This window comes from Antechinus flavipes, chromosome 1 (genome assembly GCF_016432865.1).
Source record: "Antechinus flavipes isolate AdamAnt ecotype Samford, QLD, Australia chromosome 1, AdamAnt_v2, whole genome shotgun sequence".
Classification (NCBI taxonomy): domain Eukaryota; kingdom Metazoa; phylum Chordata; class Mammalia; order Dasyuromorphia; family Dasyuridae; genus Antechinus; species Antechinus flavipes.
The window spans coordinates 185592456-185610796 of NC_067398.1; the positions used below are offsets into that span (position 1 = coordinate 185592456).

At 37.1% G+C, this 18341-nt stretch overlaps 1 protein-coding gene across 4 annotated transcripts in view; it reads left to right on the plus strand.

Moving 5' to 3' along the window:
- The window catches only part of RHOBTB3 (Rho related BTB domain containing 3), an 88782-nt gene that overhangs the window by 53719 nt on the left and 16722 nt on the right, over positions 1-18341 (plus strand). For all 4 annotated transcript variants that reach the window (XM_051994015.1, XM_051994034.1, XM_051994025.1 and 1 more), the window contains exon 9: positions 14973-15146. In XM_051994015.1, coding sequence (XP_051849975.1) covers positions 14973-15146 — 174 coding nt within the window. The remainder of the gene's footprint in view (positions 1-14972; positions 15147-18341) is intronic.

The following is an 18341-nucleotide window of genomic DNA, read 5'->3' on the forward strand; positions in this document are numbered from 1 at the left end:
AGTAGCAAGTATTTTTATTTAAAAAATTTTTTTTCAAATTAATCTGCCTTCCTCATTCTTTCAATTTAAAAAGCAAGAAAAATGAAATCTCTTTAAAAGCCAGCATACGCATGCAACGTGTGTGTGTGTGTGTGTGTGTGTGTGTGTGTGTATTCCTGCACTGACCATGTCAAAAAAAAAATTATATCTCAGTCTTTACTCTGAGTCTATCACTTTTTAGTTAGGAGATGGGTTGCATGTTTCACCATGAGTCCACTGGAATCATGACTGATTTTTCTGTGATTATCAGTTTCTAAGCTTTTTCACATTGTCTTTAAAATATTATTTTTATGTATAAATTATTCTCCTGGTTCTGCTTACTTCATTTTGTATCAGTTCATGTCTTCTCATGTTTCTCTGAAACCATTCCTTCATTTCTTTCCTCCCCTCCCTGTAATGGGCTAAGGCTTGAGTTGATGCACTGAGGTCCCAAGCACGAGGCTAAATAGTAATTGGACCATACTCTATTAATATATAAGCTTGGAGAAAGAATGGCCCCCACCCACTCTTTGTGCAAGTCCTGATGTGTTGTGTAGGAAATGACGATTTTGGTGGGTGGAGGCAGGGGAGTGGAAAAGGAAGGGGAAGGAGAGACTTTTGGGATTGCCATTGTGACGACCTTTCTGTTTGTTTCTCTTCTTCTTTTTGCTTTTGCTGAGGCAGTTGGGGTTAAGTGACTTGACCATGGTCACACAACCAGGAATTGTCAAGTGTCTGAGGCTGGATTTGAACTCAGGTCTTCCTGACTTCAGGGCTGGTGCTCTACCCACTGAGCCATCTCCTCCCGTTGGGCGCCAAATGTAATGACTGCGTATTTAAAATCAGCCGGAGTCAGGAATTCAGGTTAAGGGAAAAATCTTCAATATTTATTGAAGTGAAGAGGTGAATAAAGATTGCCATAGCAAATATGGGCAGCTGCGACAGGAAGCCAGCTAAGAGAGAGAGACGCAAGCCGAGCCAACGGTGGCAATGGCAATCCCAAAAGTCTCTCCTCCCCTTCCTTTTCCACTCCCCTGCCTCCACCCACCAAAATCGTCATTTCCTATACAACACATCAGGACTTGCACAAAGAGTGGGTGGGGGCCATTCTTTCTCCAAGCTTATATATTAATAGAGTATGGTCCAATTACTATTTAGCCTCATGTGCTTGGGACCTCAGTGCATCAACTCAAGCCTCAGCCCATTACACCTCCCCCTTTCATTTCTTTTAGTATAATAGTATTCTATAGTATTGGCAGCAGGTACTATAATGGTTTGATCACTAGACCTGGAGTCAGGAAGACTCATTTTCCTTAGTTCAAATGTGGCCTCAAACACTTAATAGCTTTGTGACTCTTTGCCTAAATTTCTTCATGAGCTGGAAAAGGAAATAGCAAACCACTTCAGTATCTTTGCCAAGAAAACCCCAAATGGGATCACAAAGAGTCAGACATGATTGAAAAATAAGTAAATAACAAATCTGTCACATTCATATATGATAATTGGTTTAGCCATTCTCCAAGTGATGGTTAATAAATCATTTTCCAATTATTTGTGACCACAAAAAGAACTGCTGTAAATATTTTGTACCTACAAAAGGTAGGTCCTTTTTTTTCTTGGAGTACATGCCTAGCAGTGATATTGCTGAGTCAAAGAGTATGAATAGTGTAATAACTTTTAGTACATGGTTCCCAAGTAATGAACCACTTCATAACCTCTCCAACAATGTAATAATGTACCTTCCCCACTGCTTCATTTCCAGCATTTGTCATTTTTCTTTTTTGTCAGATCAACTTTGCTATTCTGAAATCTGTGAAGTGGAACTTCATAGTTGTTATAGTTTGCATTTCTTTTGGCTGGTTTTCTGGAGGTCTCTGGACCACTCTTCATTTTAGCAAAGTAATCACCACGAGAATAGCCAGGTGTTAAAGTCCAAATTCTTTATTTATTGTCTCCTTGTCTGGGGCCTGGGACAGCTTTCTTGAGGTCCTTCAGACCAGCCTTGGTCTCAGTGTGGGAAGCAGTAGAACAGGCCAGCCACACGGTGGTGTGAGATGGAATGAATCTCTCTTGAGCTTGCGCTTCAGCCTCCAAACAACACAAAGGTGGATGATGGAATGAATCTGTCTGAGTCCTACCCTAGCTGAGTTTGTCCCAGTTTATATGCTCTATTATAATTAGATCATTTACAATATATTGAGTATAAATCAATCATATCACTAGGGAACCATTATTTGCTGTAAGATTAAATCAATCATACTGAACTAAAGAACTATTAATCACCATGCTAAACCAGATAACCATTGTCTTATCAATTCCACATAGTTAACACTTTGTAAGAATCGTTTCAAGAACAGAGTTCTGGCCCATAACAGAAAACTGCTTCTTAAAATCATTTTATCACTTATCTGTGGAGTAAGTTTGAGGATATTACTATGCCCTCTTCCTTCCCAGTTGCTTTTCATCAGCTCTCAGGATTCTTGAATTTTTCTTCCTCCATATGAATTTTGTTGTTTTTTTTCTTCCTGAGTGTTGTCATGAAAGCCAAGGGAGAAAGTATTCTGTAGGAGGGGATGATTAACAATGTTAAATGCTACAGAACAGTGAAGGGGAAAAGGAATTGAAAAAAAAGGCCATTTTTGATTTAGCAAATAAGATATCATGAGTCTTATAAATCAGTTTTCTCATGAACTAAAGAAATAAGTTTTAATCCAGTGGTTGGGTAGGAAGAAGCTAGATTGTAAGGAGTTGAAATGGGAATGAAAATTGAGAAAATTGAGGCAATTTAACTTTTTCTAGGAATTTGGTTTCAAGATAGAGGTGAGACAGAGAATAAAATATCTTTTTCTCATAGTTAACAGAACTTTTTTCTCTCTCCTACCTTTTTTTCTACTTCAGAGGAGGGGAGGAATGAAAGCAAAATCCTTGTAACAAATAGGCATAGGCAATCAAAACTAATTCTTGCATTGGTCCGTACAAAAATATACAGATGTCTCTCACATTGCATTCTGAGGCCATCACTACTCTGTCAGGAAGTAGATGACCTGCTTCATCATAGGTCCTGTAGAATCATGGTTGAGCGTTGTTTTAATATCTTTCAGAGTTGTTTGGCAATATTCCTGAGACAATAGCCAAGCCAACCAATGTTTTTTGTTTGTTTGTTTTTAAAGATAGAGAAGATCCAGGAATGATTATCAGCCTCAGAGGAGCCAAAGGATAGAGATAGAGTGAAGGTAGAAAGACAGATTAAATGTTCCAAGGGAAAGCCTCCTGGAGCATATAGGTGGAAAGAGGTGGCTTTAAAAATCACAAGAAAAAAGGACTTGAAAAGGAAAAGAGTCTTTCATTCCCTGAATCTGGAGCAAAGGGAAATGGAAGATGATTATGCAAATTGAAGATGTAGAATTGGAAAAGAAGAAACTTTTGGTGGATAGCTTATCTTTTCTTTGTAAATGATAATAGAGGTCTTCTGTTGAAAGGTTAAAATGTAATCTTAGTTATGTTTTATTGTATTTTTATTGACTTTGTTAAGTATTTCGCAAGTACATTTTAATATGGTTCAGGTTGTGCTTGTGAGGCTTATTATCTGTACAGTTTGACACTTCTGGTGTAAATGATGTAAAGACAGAAGACAATATTTGGAAGATACTGTGGGGAGTATGATAGTCATGAAAAAGTGAAAGGATTTTCCCATAACTATAAATGTCATTTTAAATTAGATCACATCTAATAAGGGTTCTTAAACCTTTTAATAGAAGTGTTCAATATCATATATGTAGGAGTCAACATGAATGGTGGGGATTATCTGGGATTTGTCATCAGGAAATTATAAGCTAATGAGGCAGGGGGAAGAGATTTAAGGATAGATAACAATTTTCAGTTGAATTGGTGGACTATTAGGCAAGGTTTTGTGAGGTTTTTATTTTATTTTTAGTTTCAAATATTCTCCCATCCTCTAGCCCCATTCCCACTTCATTGAAAAAACAAAAAATATAAACCCATTATACATATGAAATCATGAAAAACATATTTCCATATTAGTTAATAAGGTTTGGGTTTTAAAGAAAGGAAAATGAACCTAGAAGAAAGGAAGTGGGCTAAGAATACAAATTAAAAATAGAATATGTGGAAGTGAAAGTAAGAATGAAGAATAGTTCTAGAAGGATTGAAGCATAAGGGGTGATGGAAAAGTAAGAGGTTATAATTTGAGGGGACAGCAAAGTTTTGAGTTGTGGAGTTTGAGCAATTAGGGATGATACTTACATAAAGGGCATAACCAACCCTGTCTGTGGTGTGGATCATAAGAACTGAGATAGTTGATGAACTGGGATGACAGAGTTTGAGCCAGAGGTTATAGATCTCCATCTACCATACTATGTTGCCTCAGAAATTTGTATAGGAATAAATTGAAGAATATTTGTAAATATTTTACAAACATAAATTTGTCATAGATATAGTAGGAGATGTTATCTTGTATATTAAAGCCCATAAGCACAAAGCCAAGAGTTGGGCTCAAGAGGAAGACTGTGAGCCAAGTGCCAAATTTCTTGAGAAAGGAAGAAGGGGGGCACCTAGGTGGCACAGTGGATAGAGTTCAGAAGGACCTTGGTTCAAATCTGGTCTCAGACACTTAATACTTCCTAGTTGTGTGACCCCGGGGAAGTCACTTAACCCAAATTGCCTCAGCAAAAAGCAAAAAAAAAATGTATATGGAAAGGAGGAAGGGTGACATGAGGGCAGATAGATAACAGCAATCAGGGTCTAGGTTGGGTAACATAGGATAAAACAAATCTTATAAGTGGAAGGGTCTCTGGATGGTGGGAACAAAGAGAGAGAGTGGGAGTAAAAGTGAGGAGTGAGGAGTCTGTCTCTGCCTGCCCTATAAGTCCAGAGAGAGAGAGAAAGGTTCTGGATGGGCAATATAGGACCTAAAAGCAGGTACATTCAATAGTAGAGAAAGTAATTGTCAGGGATACCCTATTACTCTGGGGGAGGGTATATTTCTGTGAATTCAAGGAAATTGAAGTTATGGACAAAGAGATTGAGGTGAAGGATAGTTTGTTAACAATAGAATTTCATAGATCAAATGGAATTTGAGGGCAAAGCAGAATATGAAGTTTCCCTCCAGGCAGATTTTGACTATCACAGTGATTTAGTGAAGAAGAGAGTGGGAAAGTTTGCTTGTCTTTGGATGACAGTTATATTTTATATCTATGTTGACTGTAATTTTTATTCATTTTCTTAGTTTTCCCAGTTATATTTTAATCTGACTTGGGTCACACTTGAGAATGTTACTAATGCTTTTAAAATATAGATCCTGTAGTTGTTGTTGCTATTTGTCCTTTATTCTCAAAGAAGACCATGACATCAGAGAGATGATGCTACAACATGCAAGTGTGTTAGATTTAAATGAGGATGGGCTCTGCAAAGAGCCTTATTCTCTCCTCCAGAGCCAACTGGGTCCATTAGCAAGATATAGATCAGTATAACTGGAGATGGCCCTGTATGCAATTCAGGATCTAGGTTATATTTAAAAGTATACTAAGTGGAATAGTGGCTAGAGCATTTAATTTGAAGTCAGAAAGATCTGAGACCAAATTCCAACTCAGATACTTGCTAAGTTGTGTGACCTTGCACAGGTCATTTATCTTTAGTTTCTTCTTCTGTAAAATGGGGATAATAGTAACCCCTACCACCCAGGATTATCATAAGAATAAAATGAAATAATATTTGTGAAGCAAACTTTAAAGTACTACATAAAAACTTACTAATAAATATATACATTAGATTTAGAGCTGGGAGAAACCATCTAAAGGTAAACCAACTTTTTCATTTTCCAGATGAGGAACTGAGGTCCAAAGTCATAGAGATGATTTATGGCAGAGCTGAAACTCTAACCCAGTTCTACTGACTGTAGGTTGACCCATCATTCTTTCTACAATACCACGTGTCCTTATTTGGATAAAATTTGTCTTGTTTTTTTCTGTCATCAGTTCACTTGAATATTTACAATCAGCCTTTATCTACCTTAATTCATTCTTTCATTTAATAATTTACTTAGCACCCAAGTAGGCAGTGTGTAGAGTGGAAATAACAATACCACCATTTATTAAGTGCCTACTGTTTGCCACCTACTGTGCTAATTATTGAGGATACAATGAAAAGCAAAAGTAGTCTCTGCTCCCAGGGAGCTTGCAGTTAGGAGAATATGTACGCAGCAATATGCGTATAAGAGAGATATGGCATAAAATGAAAATGATCTCTCTAGCCCTGAGGGTGACTGAGGAAGGGTTCTTCTTTTTTGCACTTAATAGTATTTTATTTTCTAATTACATGTAAAGATATTTTCCAACATTCATTTTTAAAAGATTTGGAACCTAAATTTTTCTCCCTTTCCTCCCCTCCCCAGGACAGCAAGCAAATCTGTTATCGTTTATACATGTACAATAATGTTAAACATGTTTCCACATAAGATATATTCTGAAAGAAGAATTAGGAGAAAAGAGAAAAACCACAAGAACCAAAAAAAACCTGAAAATAGTAGGCTTCAATTTGCATTCAGACTCCTTAGTTCTTTCTCTGGGTATGGATAGCATTTTCCATCACAAATCTTTTGGAATTGTCTTGGATCATTGTTTTGCTGAGAAGAGCAAAGTTTATCATAGTTGATCATCACACACTGTTGCTGCTACTGTGTATAATATTCTCCTGATTCTTTACTCACTTTACTCAGTATCAGTTCATATCCTTTAAGCCTTTTCAAAAATCTATTTGCTCATCATTTTTTATAGCACAACAGTATTCCATTATGTTCACATATTACAACTTCAACCATTCCCAGATTGATGGACATCCCTTTAGTTTTTAATTCTTTGCTACCACAAAAAGAGCTGCTATAATTATTTTTGTACATGTGAGTTCTTTTCCCTTTTTTATGATTTCTTTGGGATACAAATTTAGTAGTGGTATTGCTGGATCAAAGACTTTGTGCATAGTATAGTCCTTTGGGCATAGTTCCAAATTGCTCACCAGAATGGTTAGATCACTAAACATGCATTAGCGTCTAATTTTCCCACATCTTCCAACATTTATCAATTTCTTTTTCTGTCTTATAAGCCAGTAGGTGTGAGATTATACCTCCGAATTTTTTTAATTTGCATTTCTCTAATCAGTAGTGATTTGGAGCATTTTTTTTTTTGTATGACTATAAATAGCTTTAATTGCATCATCTGAAAACTGCCTATTATATCCTTTGATCATTTATCAATTGAATGAGAAAGACTTCTTGCAGGGGACAGGATTATAGATAAGATACGAAAGAAGCCAGGGAAGTCACAGGAGTCAAGAGATGAAGAGGAAGAATGTTCCTCCAGGCATGGGTGACATCTGGTGAAAAGCCCCAAGTCAAAAGTATTTTGTGTGAGGAACAATAAAGAGGCTAATGTTGCTGCATCATAGTGTCTAGAGTGAAGTAAAACAAAAGACTGGAAAATTTGGAAGGGGCTAGGTTGTAAAGAACTTTAAAAATGAAAAAAAAAAAAAAGGAATTTTGTATTTGATTTTGTAGATGACAGGCAGCCAGTGAAGTTTTTATTGAGAAAGGAGAATGATATGGTTAGACTTGCACTACAGAAAAATCACGTTTGCTGCTCTGTGGAGGATGGATTGGAGTAAAGAGACTTGAGGAAGAGATTAACTAGAAAGCCACTGCAGTAGGCCAGATGTGAGGTGATGAGGGCACCACATTGGTAGCAGTATCAGAGACAAGAAGAGGTGTAATGGGCTGAAGCTTGAGTTGATGCACTGAGGTCCCAAGCACATGAGGCTAAATAGTAATTGGACCATACTCTATTAATATGTAAGCTTGGAGAAAGAATGGCCCCCACCCACTCTTTGTGCAAGTCCTGATGTGTTGTATAGGAAATGATGATTTTGGTGGGTGGAGGCAGGGGAGTGGAAAAGGAAGGGGAGGAGAGACTTTTGGGGACTGCCATTGCCACGGTTGCCTCCACGCATTGTTGCTATGTGCTATGTGCTATGTGTTCCCATGCTGATGGGTTTGTGCATAATAAGACCCTTGAGCCCAGAAACCTGCTAGCAACCCCCACTTCCCTTTGGTGCTTTTCATCTCCCTTCCTGAGATGTCAGGGAGGGCGTGATTATCTCCTTTTTAGTGCTTTCACCTCCTTTCCTGAGAAATCAGGGAGGGTGTGATCACCTCCCCTTGGGGGTTCTGACCTCCCTGAAGAGTCAGGGATGGCATGATCACCTGTGTTCTAAAACAAAAGAAAGCGGGAGATGTAATGGGCTGAGGCTTGAGTTGATGCACTGAGGTCCCAAGCACATGAGGCTAAATAGTAATTGGACCATACTCTATTAATATGTAAGCTTGGAGAAAGAATGGCCCCCACCCACTCTTTGTGCAAGTCCTGATGTGTTGTATAGGAAATGATGATTTTGGTGGGTGGAGGCAGGGGAGTGGAAAAGGAAGGGGAGGAGAGACTTTTGGGGACTGCCATTGCCACGGTTGCCTCCACGTTTGGCTCGGCTCGCGTCGCTCTCTCTTAGCTGGCTTCCTGTCGCAACTGCCTATATTTGCTGTCGCAATCTTTCTTGCCTATATTTGCTATTGCAATCTTTATTCACCTCTTCACTTCAATAAATATTGAAGATTTTCCCTTAACCTGAATTCCTGACTCCGGCTGACTTTAAATACGTGGTCATTACGGAGACATACAAGAGAGATGTAGTGAAGGTGTAGTCACTAGGACTTAACAGATTGGATATGTGGAAGGGAGGACAAGAGTGAAAAGGGAAGATGGTGGTACTGATGACAGTAATAGGGAAGTTAGGAAGAGAGGAGGTTTCAGTTTTAGATAGACTAAATCTAAGATGTATGCAGGAAATTCAGTTCAAGATGTCCAAAAGGCAACTGAAGGTCAGGAGAGAGATGAGGGCTGAATAAATAGATCTGAGAATCATCAGCATAGAGACAAATGATTGAAATCATTGGAGCTGCTGAGATTGTCAAGTGAAAGAATATATAGAGAGGAAAAAAAGAGCCCTAGACTGAGTCTTGGCAGGTACTCATGGTTTTTAGCTGATGTGATCTGATGAAGATCCAGCAAAGGAGACTAGTTCTTGAGAGGAGAGAGTATCTGGGAGAAGAGGGTGAGTGAAAATGTCAAAAATCCCAGAAAAGTCAAGAGCAATAATTAAGGAAAAAACATTACATTTGGTAATTCAGAGATCATCTGTGGTGATTCTTGTTCTTCTTTTAAAATAAGTAGAATAGTTCTCTCTGGTGGAGAGGGCAGGTTTCTCGGGGAGGTTTTCTTGGAGGCAGCTTTAGTATCAGTTGAAAGTAATAATCACCTAAAAATGCAGCCAGGTGATAAAAGTTCAGATCTTTTATTGTCTCTAATATAGCCTGGTTAGCTTAGAGGTCTATCTCTCTGCATGGTTCCAAGAGCTCTTGCAGTTTTGTCCTTTGCTTCTGCCTCTGCTTTCTTCAGTCTTCAATCCAGTTCCAAGTTGAATCTGCCTTGCCTCTGAGAGAGGGCTTCTGGCTCTCAATCTCCCAAAGTGCTCTGTGTCTGCACCAGAGTGCTCCTCCCCAATCCAGCTGAACTCTCTTCTGCAACCAGCCAGCCAAGTGAATATATTCTGGAATAGCTCTCTCTTCACTGGCCTTATATCTGACTCTTCTGAGAGAATGGGATTATGGGTTTTCTCCCATAGTGCTCTCTGGCCCAAAGAGCTTCAAGGGAGGTGTGAATTCACAAAGTTACAAAGTTTACTTTGTGAAGCTGGCATACTCCGTTGAGTAAAGGTGTAAACACAAGTATTGTACTAATTAATTCTACTTAGTACCTTGTTTCAAGTTCTGGCCCAAAACATCTTTTTGTAAGATCAGATCAACTCTAATTAAAGGGAGCAGTTTTATTCGAATGATGAGGTCCAAAGCCAAACCACAGAGAATTAAGAAGGAGATAAGGAGAGAAAATCAAAATGCTGATTGTAGGTCAATTTCTTAAGGAGTTTAGCCACCAAAGGGAAAAGAGACAGTAGCTCAGCTAGAGGGGGTGGACTGATCAAGTGAGGATTTTTTTCCTAAGGAAGGAGGACACCTGGGCATGTTTGTAGACAGCAAGATCTGGATTCAGTTGAGCTGGATTGGAATCATTACCTTTCTACTGCAAGTTTTAATTTCTCTGGCTTTCTCATCTCTAAAATGGTGGGGTGTTGGACTAGATAGCCTCTGAGAAAAATAACATTTCTCTCATGTTAATAACATCACTATTGGGAAAATCTAAGATTTTTTTCTTTCTTCTATTTCCTCATTTTCTAGATCAAATTGTGTGGGTCAGAAACCATTTAACAAAAAAAGACTGGATAGATCTCTAGAAGCAAAGCAAAGTTTATTATACGTTCTCGAGACCGGGCGTCCCACCCATCGAGCAATTGAAGGGAGGAAGCACTGTAGGGGGCAGGGTCAACTCTTTTAATCCTTAATGCAAATTCCCCTCCCACCACTGACCCTCATCCTTATTGGCTGAGGATCTTACACTCTAAATGCGGGAACTACCCAAGAAATTGAACTTGACCATTAAGTACATAGTTGCCCATATTTGGCTGAACTTGATCAGTAAGTATATTGTTGCCCATATTTGGCTGAAATAGGGAAGATAAGATAGAAGAAGGGCTATGCCCTTAGGAAGATAGCAGGGAGGAGACTTTAAGTATGCCCTTAGGAGAATAGCAGGGAGGAGACACTTTTTAAGTATCTTGACTTAATGCTTAAAGTCCTTCAGGCCTACTCAAACTTTGAAATAGATGAAGCCTTACTCGATTTTCACAACTGTCTTGAAAGATCTCACCTTATCTAGTTCAGAATCAACATCTGAAAAATAGAGCTGATAAAGAGATTGGGTTTAACATTCTCACCCATCTAGGGAAGCCTGTTGTGGTCTATTCAGGCTTAGGTGTTGAGAGAGATAGTTTGTGTAGCTTGTCCAAGGCTGGAGATGAGTGGAATAATCTAGCTCTCCTAACCCCTCATTAGAATAGATTCACCTCTTATTATAATGTATTGTAATATTCATATATATAATATGATAACATAATATTCTTCTCATTAATTGTTAACTACTTGTTAACCATCTGTCAGAAATACCTGTTCTTCCAAGGGCATATAAACACACTATGATTCACCTTTAGTTTACAAGAAGCAGCCAAATTATCATCCTTTTATTAATTATTCAAATAATTACTCGCTAAATTAGTTGCTCAGATTGAACTTTCCATAGGTCACATTTCCTGAGGTTGCTTCTGCCTTTAAAGCTATGATCTTGTCACTTAAAGTACATTCAGATGATCTTCCATTAGTTTAGAACCAAATCCTAGTTTTATTCCTTTCTGTAGGGTCTTGGAGAAACTAATTCTGCTCTGCTGATTTTATTAATGAAGATACTGAGGCCTAAGGTCATACTACCCTGGTGCTACTTCTTTTCATCCTCACCCTAACTCAAAATCTCCTTATCTTGGTTTAGTCATCATTCCATTGTAGTATCTTCATGCTATTATATGAGGTTAAGAGCAGCATAAAAAAAACAAACACACACACAAACAAAACCAGCAGAGTAAATGAGGAACCAGCAGCTTGATTTCTCTCTCACTTGTAGAAACTGGCAGCCTCAGCCACCCATCATGCCAGGGGAAACCTAGTGGAAAGTAGATCATGTGTTGTAGTGGGAAAATCATTCATTACACTAGGAGTTGAGGCTTGATCTCTAAACTTAGATAAGGAAAGCATTGCTTTTATGATTAAAAAAAAAAAATCTTTCAACTTTCCTTCTACACTGGCTGTCAAATTAATGCAGGATGAATATTGTTCTTTAAAACACTTCACTGACATTACTTTTTAGCAACTTTCTATGAAGAAAAGTTATAATAGTGATACTTAAATTCTCCATACTCAACTATTATACTGTTTTAAATGTCTTTTCAAAATCTTTTTGATCCCATTCTAGTTTCAAACAGTACTACCAGACCCTACCCTTACCTAGGGTTTCACTTTTCAAAAGTAGAAGGATAATTGTTTCAGAAATAAATTTCTTAATAAAATTAATGGTTTGGGTTATTGAAGTGTTGTTGTACTTTTAAAAGCCTTATAAAAACAGTCTTGAAAGCTCTATTTAAATTGCGTCTAGTGGCTTACTAAATTCCCTGCTCACTCATAGCCCCACTCCATATCTTTGTCCAATAGAACTCTTGCTGTTTATATCACAACAGAAGATCTTTTGATTCATTTAAAAGGGAATGTTTAAATTTTTTGATTGTATTCCAATTAAATTCTTAAATCCTAAGATTGTATGTCTAATGCCATTGTGTGTTTGGCCATGCTATTGATCTTTGTATACAGATAATACATTCATATGAGCTGAGACAACTAGCATGTTTTTCTAGAAAAATTCTTTTCTTCTATTACTTTGGAACTTATTTGAACTCAAAGTACAGTCCTAAAGAGGGTAAGGGAAAGAAAGGGGAGAATTGTGAGATAGCCAATGCTCAGAAAGTTGTGGATCCAACCACAGCTTCATGCCTATTGTACTAGAAATATCAATCCTAAAATATTTTGAAAACTGATCGCATATAATGCAAACATCTTTGAGAAATCAATATAATACTTAAGTATTAACAGAGCTTAATATCTCCTCAAAGCCTATGCCACAATTAGCCACATCAGTTTGATTCTATGTTGCCAGTCTTACCCTAATCAGTGTTTTCTACGCATTCCAACTTCAAATCCTCAGTATTGAAATAATTTGCATTTATCCTCCAGAAGAAATACTCAAATTCCCAGAAATTCCATTCCCCTGAGAGAAAAAATGAACAAAAATCTATTTGCCCCTTTCATCTGCCCTACAATCATAGGCATCTCCACTTTACCTGTTATCCTGTTCCCATGTCTAATCTTTACAATGTCTAAGCATTGACTACCCAACCAAATCCAAATTCTACAATTCCGACTTATCCGCCTCATCACCAAGCAAATAATATCAATACATAACAATCTTGGTCAATCATCCCATACTTATGTCCCTGATTCTATTTATCACAACTACAAACCTCCTTGGTCTTCTCCCCTACTCATTCATCCCTACTACACAGTACTACAACAAGTATTGAGATTTATATTCTTCCCTGAAAAAGAATCCATACTTAACATTTTATAAGTTGGTATGAAAATTGTTTAATCAGTGGTTATACTTGATAAAAAGAGAATCACAGAGGGTGAGCCAAGGCTCCTTTTTAGGTTTAAGAATAATGTCGAACCATAATAAGGCTGAGTGATTGGGACCTTGTCCCAGGATACCAAAATATAGCAGCTAAAATAATTTATTAAAATAATAGAACTATCAGATGGCTCCCTTCATGGCCATACTCCAGGTGTTCTATCCATGGTGTGCCAGCCTCCCTAAGAGCATTTGAAGATGTTTCATAGATATTTCCCCTGACCCTATTTACTGCTTGACTACAGCACAAAATTATCATTTAAAGCCCTTAGGACAATGTGATGATGATGATAAGTCATATTTAGAAAATGCTTTAAGTTTGCAAAATAGTGTACATATATTATTTCATTATTCCTTGCTCCTTAACTCCACTTTACAAATAAGGAATCTAGTGTATAGAGAGCTTAGTGCCTAGGCTACAGCTAGTAAGTGTCAGAGGCAGGATTTGAACTTGGTCTTTTTGACTGATGTATAGTGCTTTGCCCATTATGACATGCTACCTTAGAAATTTGCACAGGAAAGAGTTCAATGTGTATAAATATTCATGGAAATGGAGATGTAGGGAGCAGCTAATGAAATTTTTTCATTTTTTGATGCTAGAGTTTGTTGGTATCTCCTTATTTCCCCACAACAAAAGTGACTTTTGCATCATCCTCAAGATAAATAAATTGGTTTTTCATTTTCTATAGTGAAAAGAACAATTTCCCACCATCCATCTGGTGAGCTTTATGGTGGCGTGATCCGGAGGCTTTGCCATAGTCATAGTAGCCTGCAAGTGGCTTGTACGGGGAGTTGACTAGACTTTATTAAATAGTTTTTCAGATTCTATAATAAGGATATTCTAAATCTTAGTGCAGTTTTAAGTTGGTAAAACTTATTTTATTTTACTCTATTTAAAAATTACAGTTTTTTTTTTTTTTAACATTCAGTCTTTTTATTTCACATTCCAAATTCTCTGTCTCATGAACTATTCCCCTCTCCCATTGAAAAGTCAAGCAATATGATCTGCATTGAATATTCTACATTTTAAACAGATTCCAGGTGGGACTCATCTGCGATCTTTCAAAATGTCCCCCACAGGAAATGCTGCCTTCCCATTGCTGGCCTATCTCAGAGATTAGACTTTTCTTTTACTCTTTTCATTGCCACTCGCTATTAAATTAGCCAAGTTTAGCCGAGGATATGTGGGTGGTATAACCAGGAAGGGGTGGTATTATTTCCTGGGGAGGTACATGGTGTGGGTGTTTAGTTGGTGGTTATTGTTGGTTCAGGTTAATTAGTGAGGACCATTTTCTCCATGTGGAAATAATGTCAAGCATCACACGTAAGTTTGGTAATTCTGTTTCCCAACATTTATAAATGATGTTTTAACTTGATTCCCAGCATTTATAAATGAAGTTTTAACTTGATCACATCTGACTTACAAATTGTTGAATTTAAAGTGCAATCTGAACTTTCATTTATTTGCCAAGTAAAGGAAATCCAAGGAAATCCTTATACATGACCCATAACTTCATCTTCTAAGAATAAGCCCAAACTCTGCTGAATTAAATATGTGACCTAAAATACATATTAATCTAATGACAGGTGATCATCTTAAGACTTAATTTGTACTTAACTTGTCTGACTACAAATCCTGTTCTCTGAATTTTCTAGGTTCTACTGTGCCAGCCCACAGAGCTGTCTTGGTGGCTCGTTGTAAGGTGATGGCTGCTATGTTTAATGGCAATTACCTTGAAGCCAATAGTGTGCTGGTTCCAGTTTATGGGGTTTCCAAAGAGACTTTCCTTTCCTTTTTAGAATATCTGTATACAGACTCTTGCTGTCCAGGTAAGCACTTCTAACCTTCAATTCAGTTCAATCTAGCCAGTTTTACTAAGCATCTTCTTAGTATCAGGTAGCATTAGATGCTTGGGATCTCAAGATAAAAGATTAACAATCCCTTCCCTCATGGAGTCGATAGTCCATGGGATACTGGATCATGGTTTTACTTATTTTTCTCCTTTTCATCTATTTTGATTAAATCATTTTCAATAAGATGTTTTCTTTAAATTTGAATTTATAGAAGTTTCTATATAACTGAGAAGTTTGAGGTGTATCAAATTTGTGTAATCAGTTTGCATGGTCTGAGTTAAAGACCAATAACTGGACATCCTCAGTGGGGAGGATTTAAATAAAGCCTCTTTGAAGTTTTAAAATCACTGTGGATATGGAATGACAAGACAGATCCCAGAATCTGGGACTGGCTCTTGGGAGTTTATAACTACTCCAGATTTGTAGGTACTGAGCTTAGGAAAACTACAACTATCCAGAATAGCGAGTGAAGGAAGGAGGGGAGAAAAAATTTTTGATTTAGGACTGATTTTTGATTGGAAGTTCCCTAAGAGATCTGAAATGATTCTGTTCTACCAAACACTTTGTGTTCCCTCAGGTTTTTGTATTGTTCTGAGGAGAAATTGGTCCTGAAAGGCCAAGTTTTAAACTGAATCTTCATCAGACACTTCCAGAGTCATTCAGGATGCCCAAGGGAGTGTTAGAATTTCCTTGTCTTGATCTCTCCAGGACATTCCTGGGCTAGGATCCAAAACCATGTGCCAGCAACATGCTAGCATCCTCTCTTTTTCTGATCCCCCTGGCTCATACTTGTACTCTGGGGATATTGTGAGACCCCCTCCCCCAATCCCTGAGGACTTAGCAATCCAGGTATGGGGCCAATACCTAACTAACAAAACTATTGTGACATGTACTAGGTTAGAGTTAGGTACCCGTTAATGAGAGAGCAGCATGCAATGCACAAAAATTTAAAAAAAAAAAAAAAAAAAGAAGGAAATATACTTCTCAGTCAGTATGCCTTCTTGGGATTTTTTTCTTTTTTATTATATTTTTTGAACTATCCTTCCCTTTCTTCCTCTTGTTTCCCACTTTGGAATTATGATTCACTAAAGTAGAAAATAAGCTTACTTCCCATTTGAAATTCATCTAATGAGTCCCATCTAGGAGAAGGTTTTAGAAATTGTAAAATTAAAATTTTTCCATCTTACAAGTATTGTTCATAAGCCAATGACTTTTTAAAAATTATTAGAAAAGTTAATTAAGGAATTAGTTAAGTAAAGGTCAATTAATCAAGTATCTTTTGTGTATCTGTTTTTACTAATAAAGAGGAAAAAAGTAGGTCAAAATTGGAGTCAGAGAAGTGAATTTGAAACCAGATTTTGTAGTTAATTCCCATTACCTTGTGCTAATCATTTCACCTTTGCATTCTCCCCCTTTGAAGAATGAAGGGGTTGAGCTAAATAGTCCCATGTCTTCTCCAACTTATATGGCCTTTGATCATATGAGATTACATAGATGAAAATCAAAGATGGTATTTACTAACAGATATTCTATGGTGCACCTGCATTCAGCATCTTATATGTGGCAGTCTATCTTGTTATTTTAGATAGGGCCATTTGAATCTTTAGAATTGAGACTTGTTCAGATATTTGAAGTAATGGAGAAGTTTGATTTCTCAGTAACTTAAACCGCAGCTAGCAAATAAGAAAAATTATCAAGAAAAAAAAAAAAAAAAACAGAATGAAGCTCACTCAAGATTGATACCAGCCCATAGAGTACTAAATATGGCACAGTAGATAGAGTACTGGACCCAAATTCAGGGGGTTCACATACCACATGTAACTTGCTAGTTGTGTGATCTTGTACAGTAATCTTATTTCAAGTACTGTGAGACTCCAGTGACATAATGTTTGCAAAATGCTTTATAAATTTTAAAGCCCAATACAAAATACCAGCAATTACTACCAGTAGGGTGGGGAAAAGCTATGAGTCAGAGAAAATAATCAAGTCATGCTTAATGCTGGGATTGCATTAGAAATATTGCATAAAGGACCTGAAGTGATTTTTCCATTGTGCTCAACATTAGTCAGACACTTTTCAGAGTACTGTGGCCACTTATATCGTAGTACATAAAGCTAGAGGAATGTGAAAAGAATATTATGGAATATTATTGTTCGGTAAGAAATGACCAATAGGATGATTTCACAAAAGCCTGGAGAGACTTACACGAACTGATGCTGAGTGAGATGAGCAGGGCCAGGAGATCATTATACATAGCAACAACAATACTGTATGATGATCAATTCTGATGGACCTGGCCATCTTCAGCAATGAAATGAACCAAATCAGTTCCAATGGAGCAGTAATGAACTGAACCAGCTATGCCCAGCAAAAGAACTCTGAGAGATGACTAAGAACCATTACTTGAATTTCCAATTCCTATATTTTTGCCTGCCTGCATTTTGGATTTCCTTCACAGGCTAATTGTATAATATTTCAGAATCTGATTCTTTTTGTACAGCAAAATAATAGTTTGGTCATGTATACTTATTGTGTATCTAATTTATACTTTAATATATTTAACATCTACTGGTCACCCTGCCATTTAGGGGAGGAGGTAGGGGGAAGAAGGGGAAAAATTGGAACAAAAAGTTTGGCAATTGTCAGTGCTGTAAAATTACCCATACATATAACCTGTAAATAAAAGGCTATTAAATAAATAAATAAATGGGGAAAAAAAAAGAAAGAACTTAAAAATATTAAAATGAGAACCACAATGATGAGTAGAGGATTGGAAAACCTTATCTGTGAGGAGAATTTAAAACAAATAAACAGTTTGTATTTTTAAAAAACTGGAAAGAAAATTCAGGAAAAGAAAATGCTGATAATTTTCAACATGAGATGGCCTCATATCCATAGAATGGTGATCATATATTTTTAATTTCAGCTGAGGAGAAAATAGGTTTCCATACAATGAAAAGCTGAAATCAGTTAGCAGGGAGATTTAATAGTAAGGTGTATTATTAAAATAACCTTGGAGTAGGTTAGGATGAGCAATGAAGAAATCTTCTTAGGGATATCTTTAAAAATGGATTCTTTTATTTTAAACGTATTCTTGCCTGAAGGTAGGGAAATGGTTTTAGAAGGTTCTTCATATGGTTTCTGACTTTATGATTTGCTCAACATGATTTT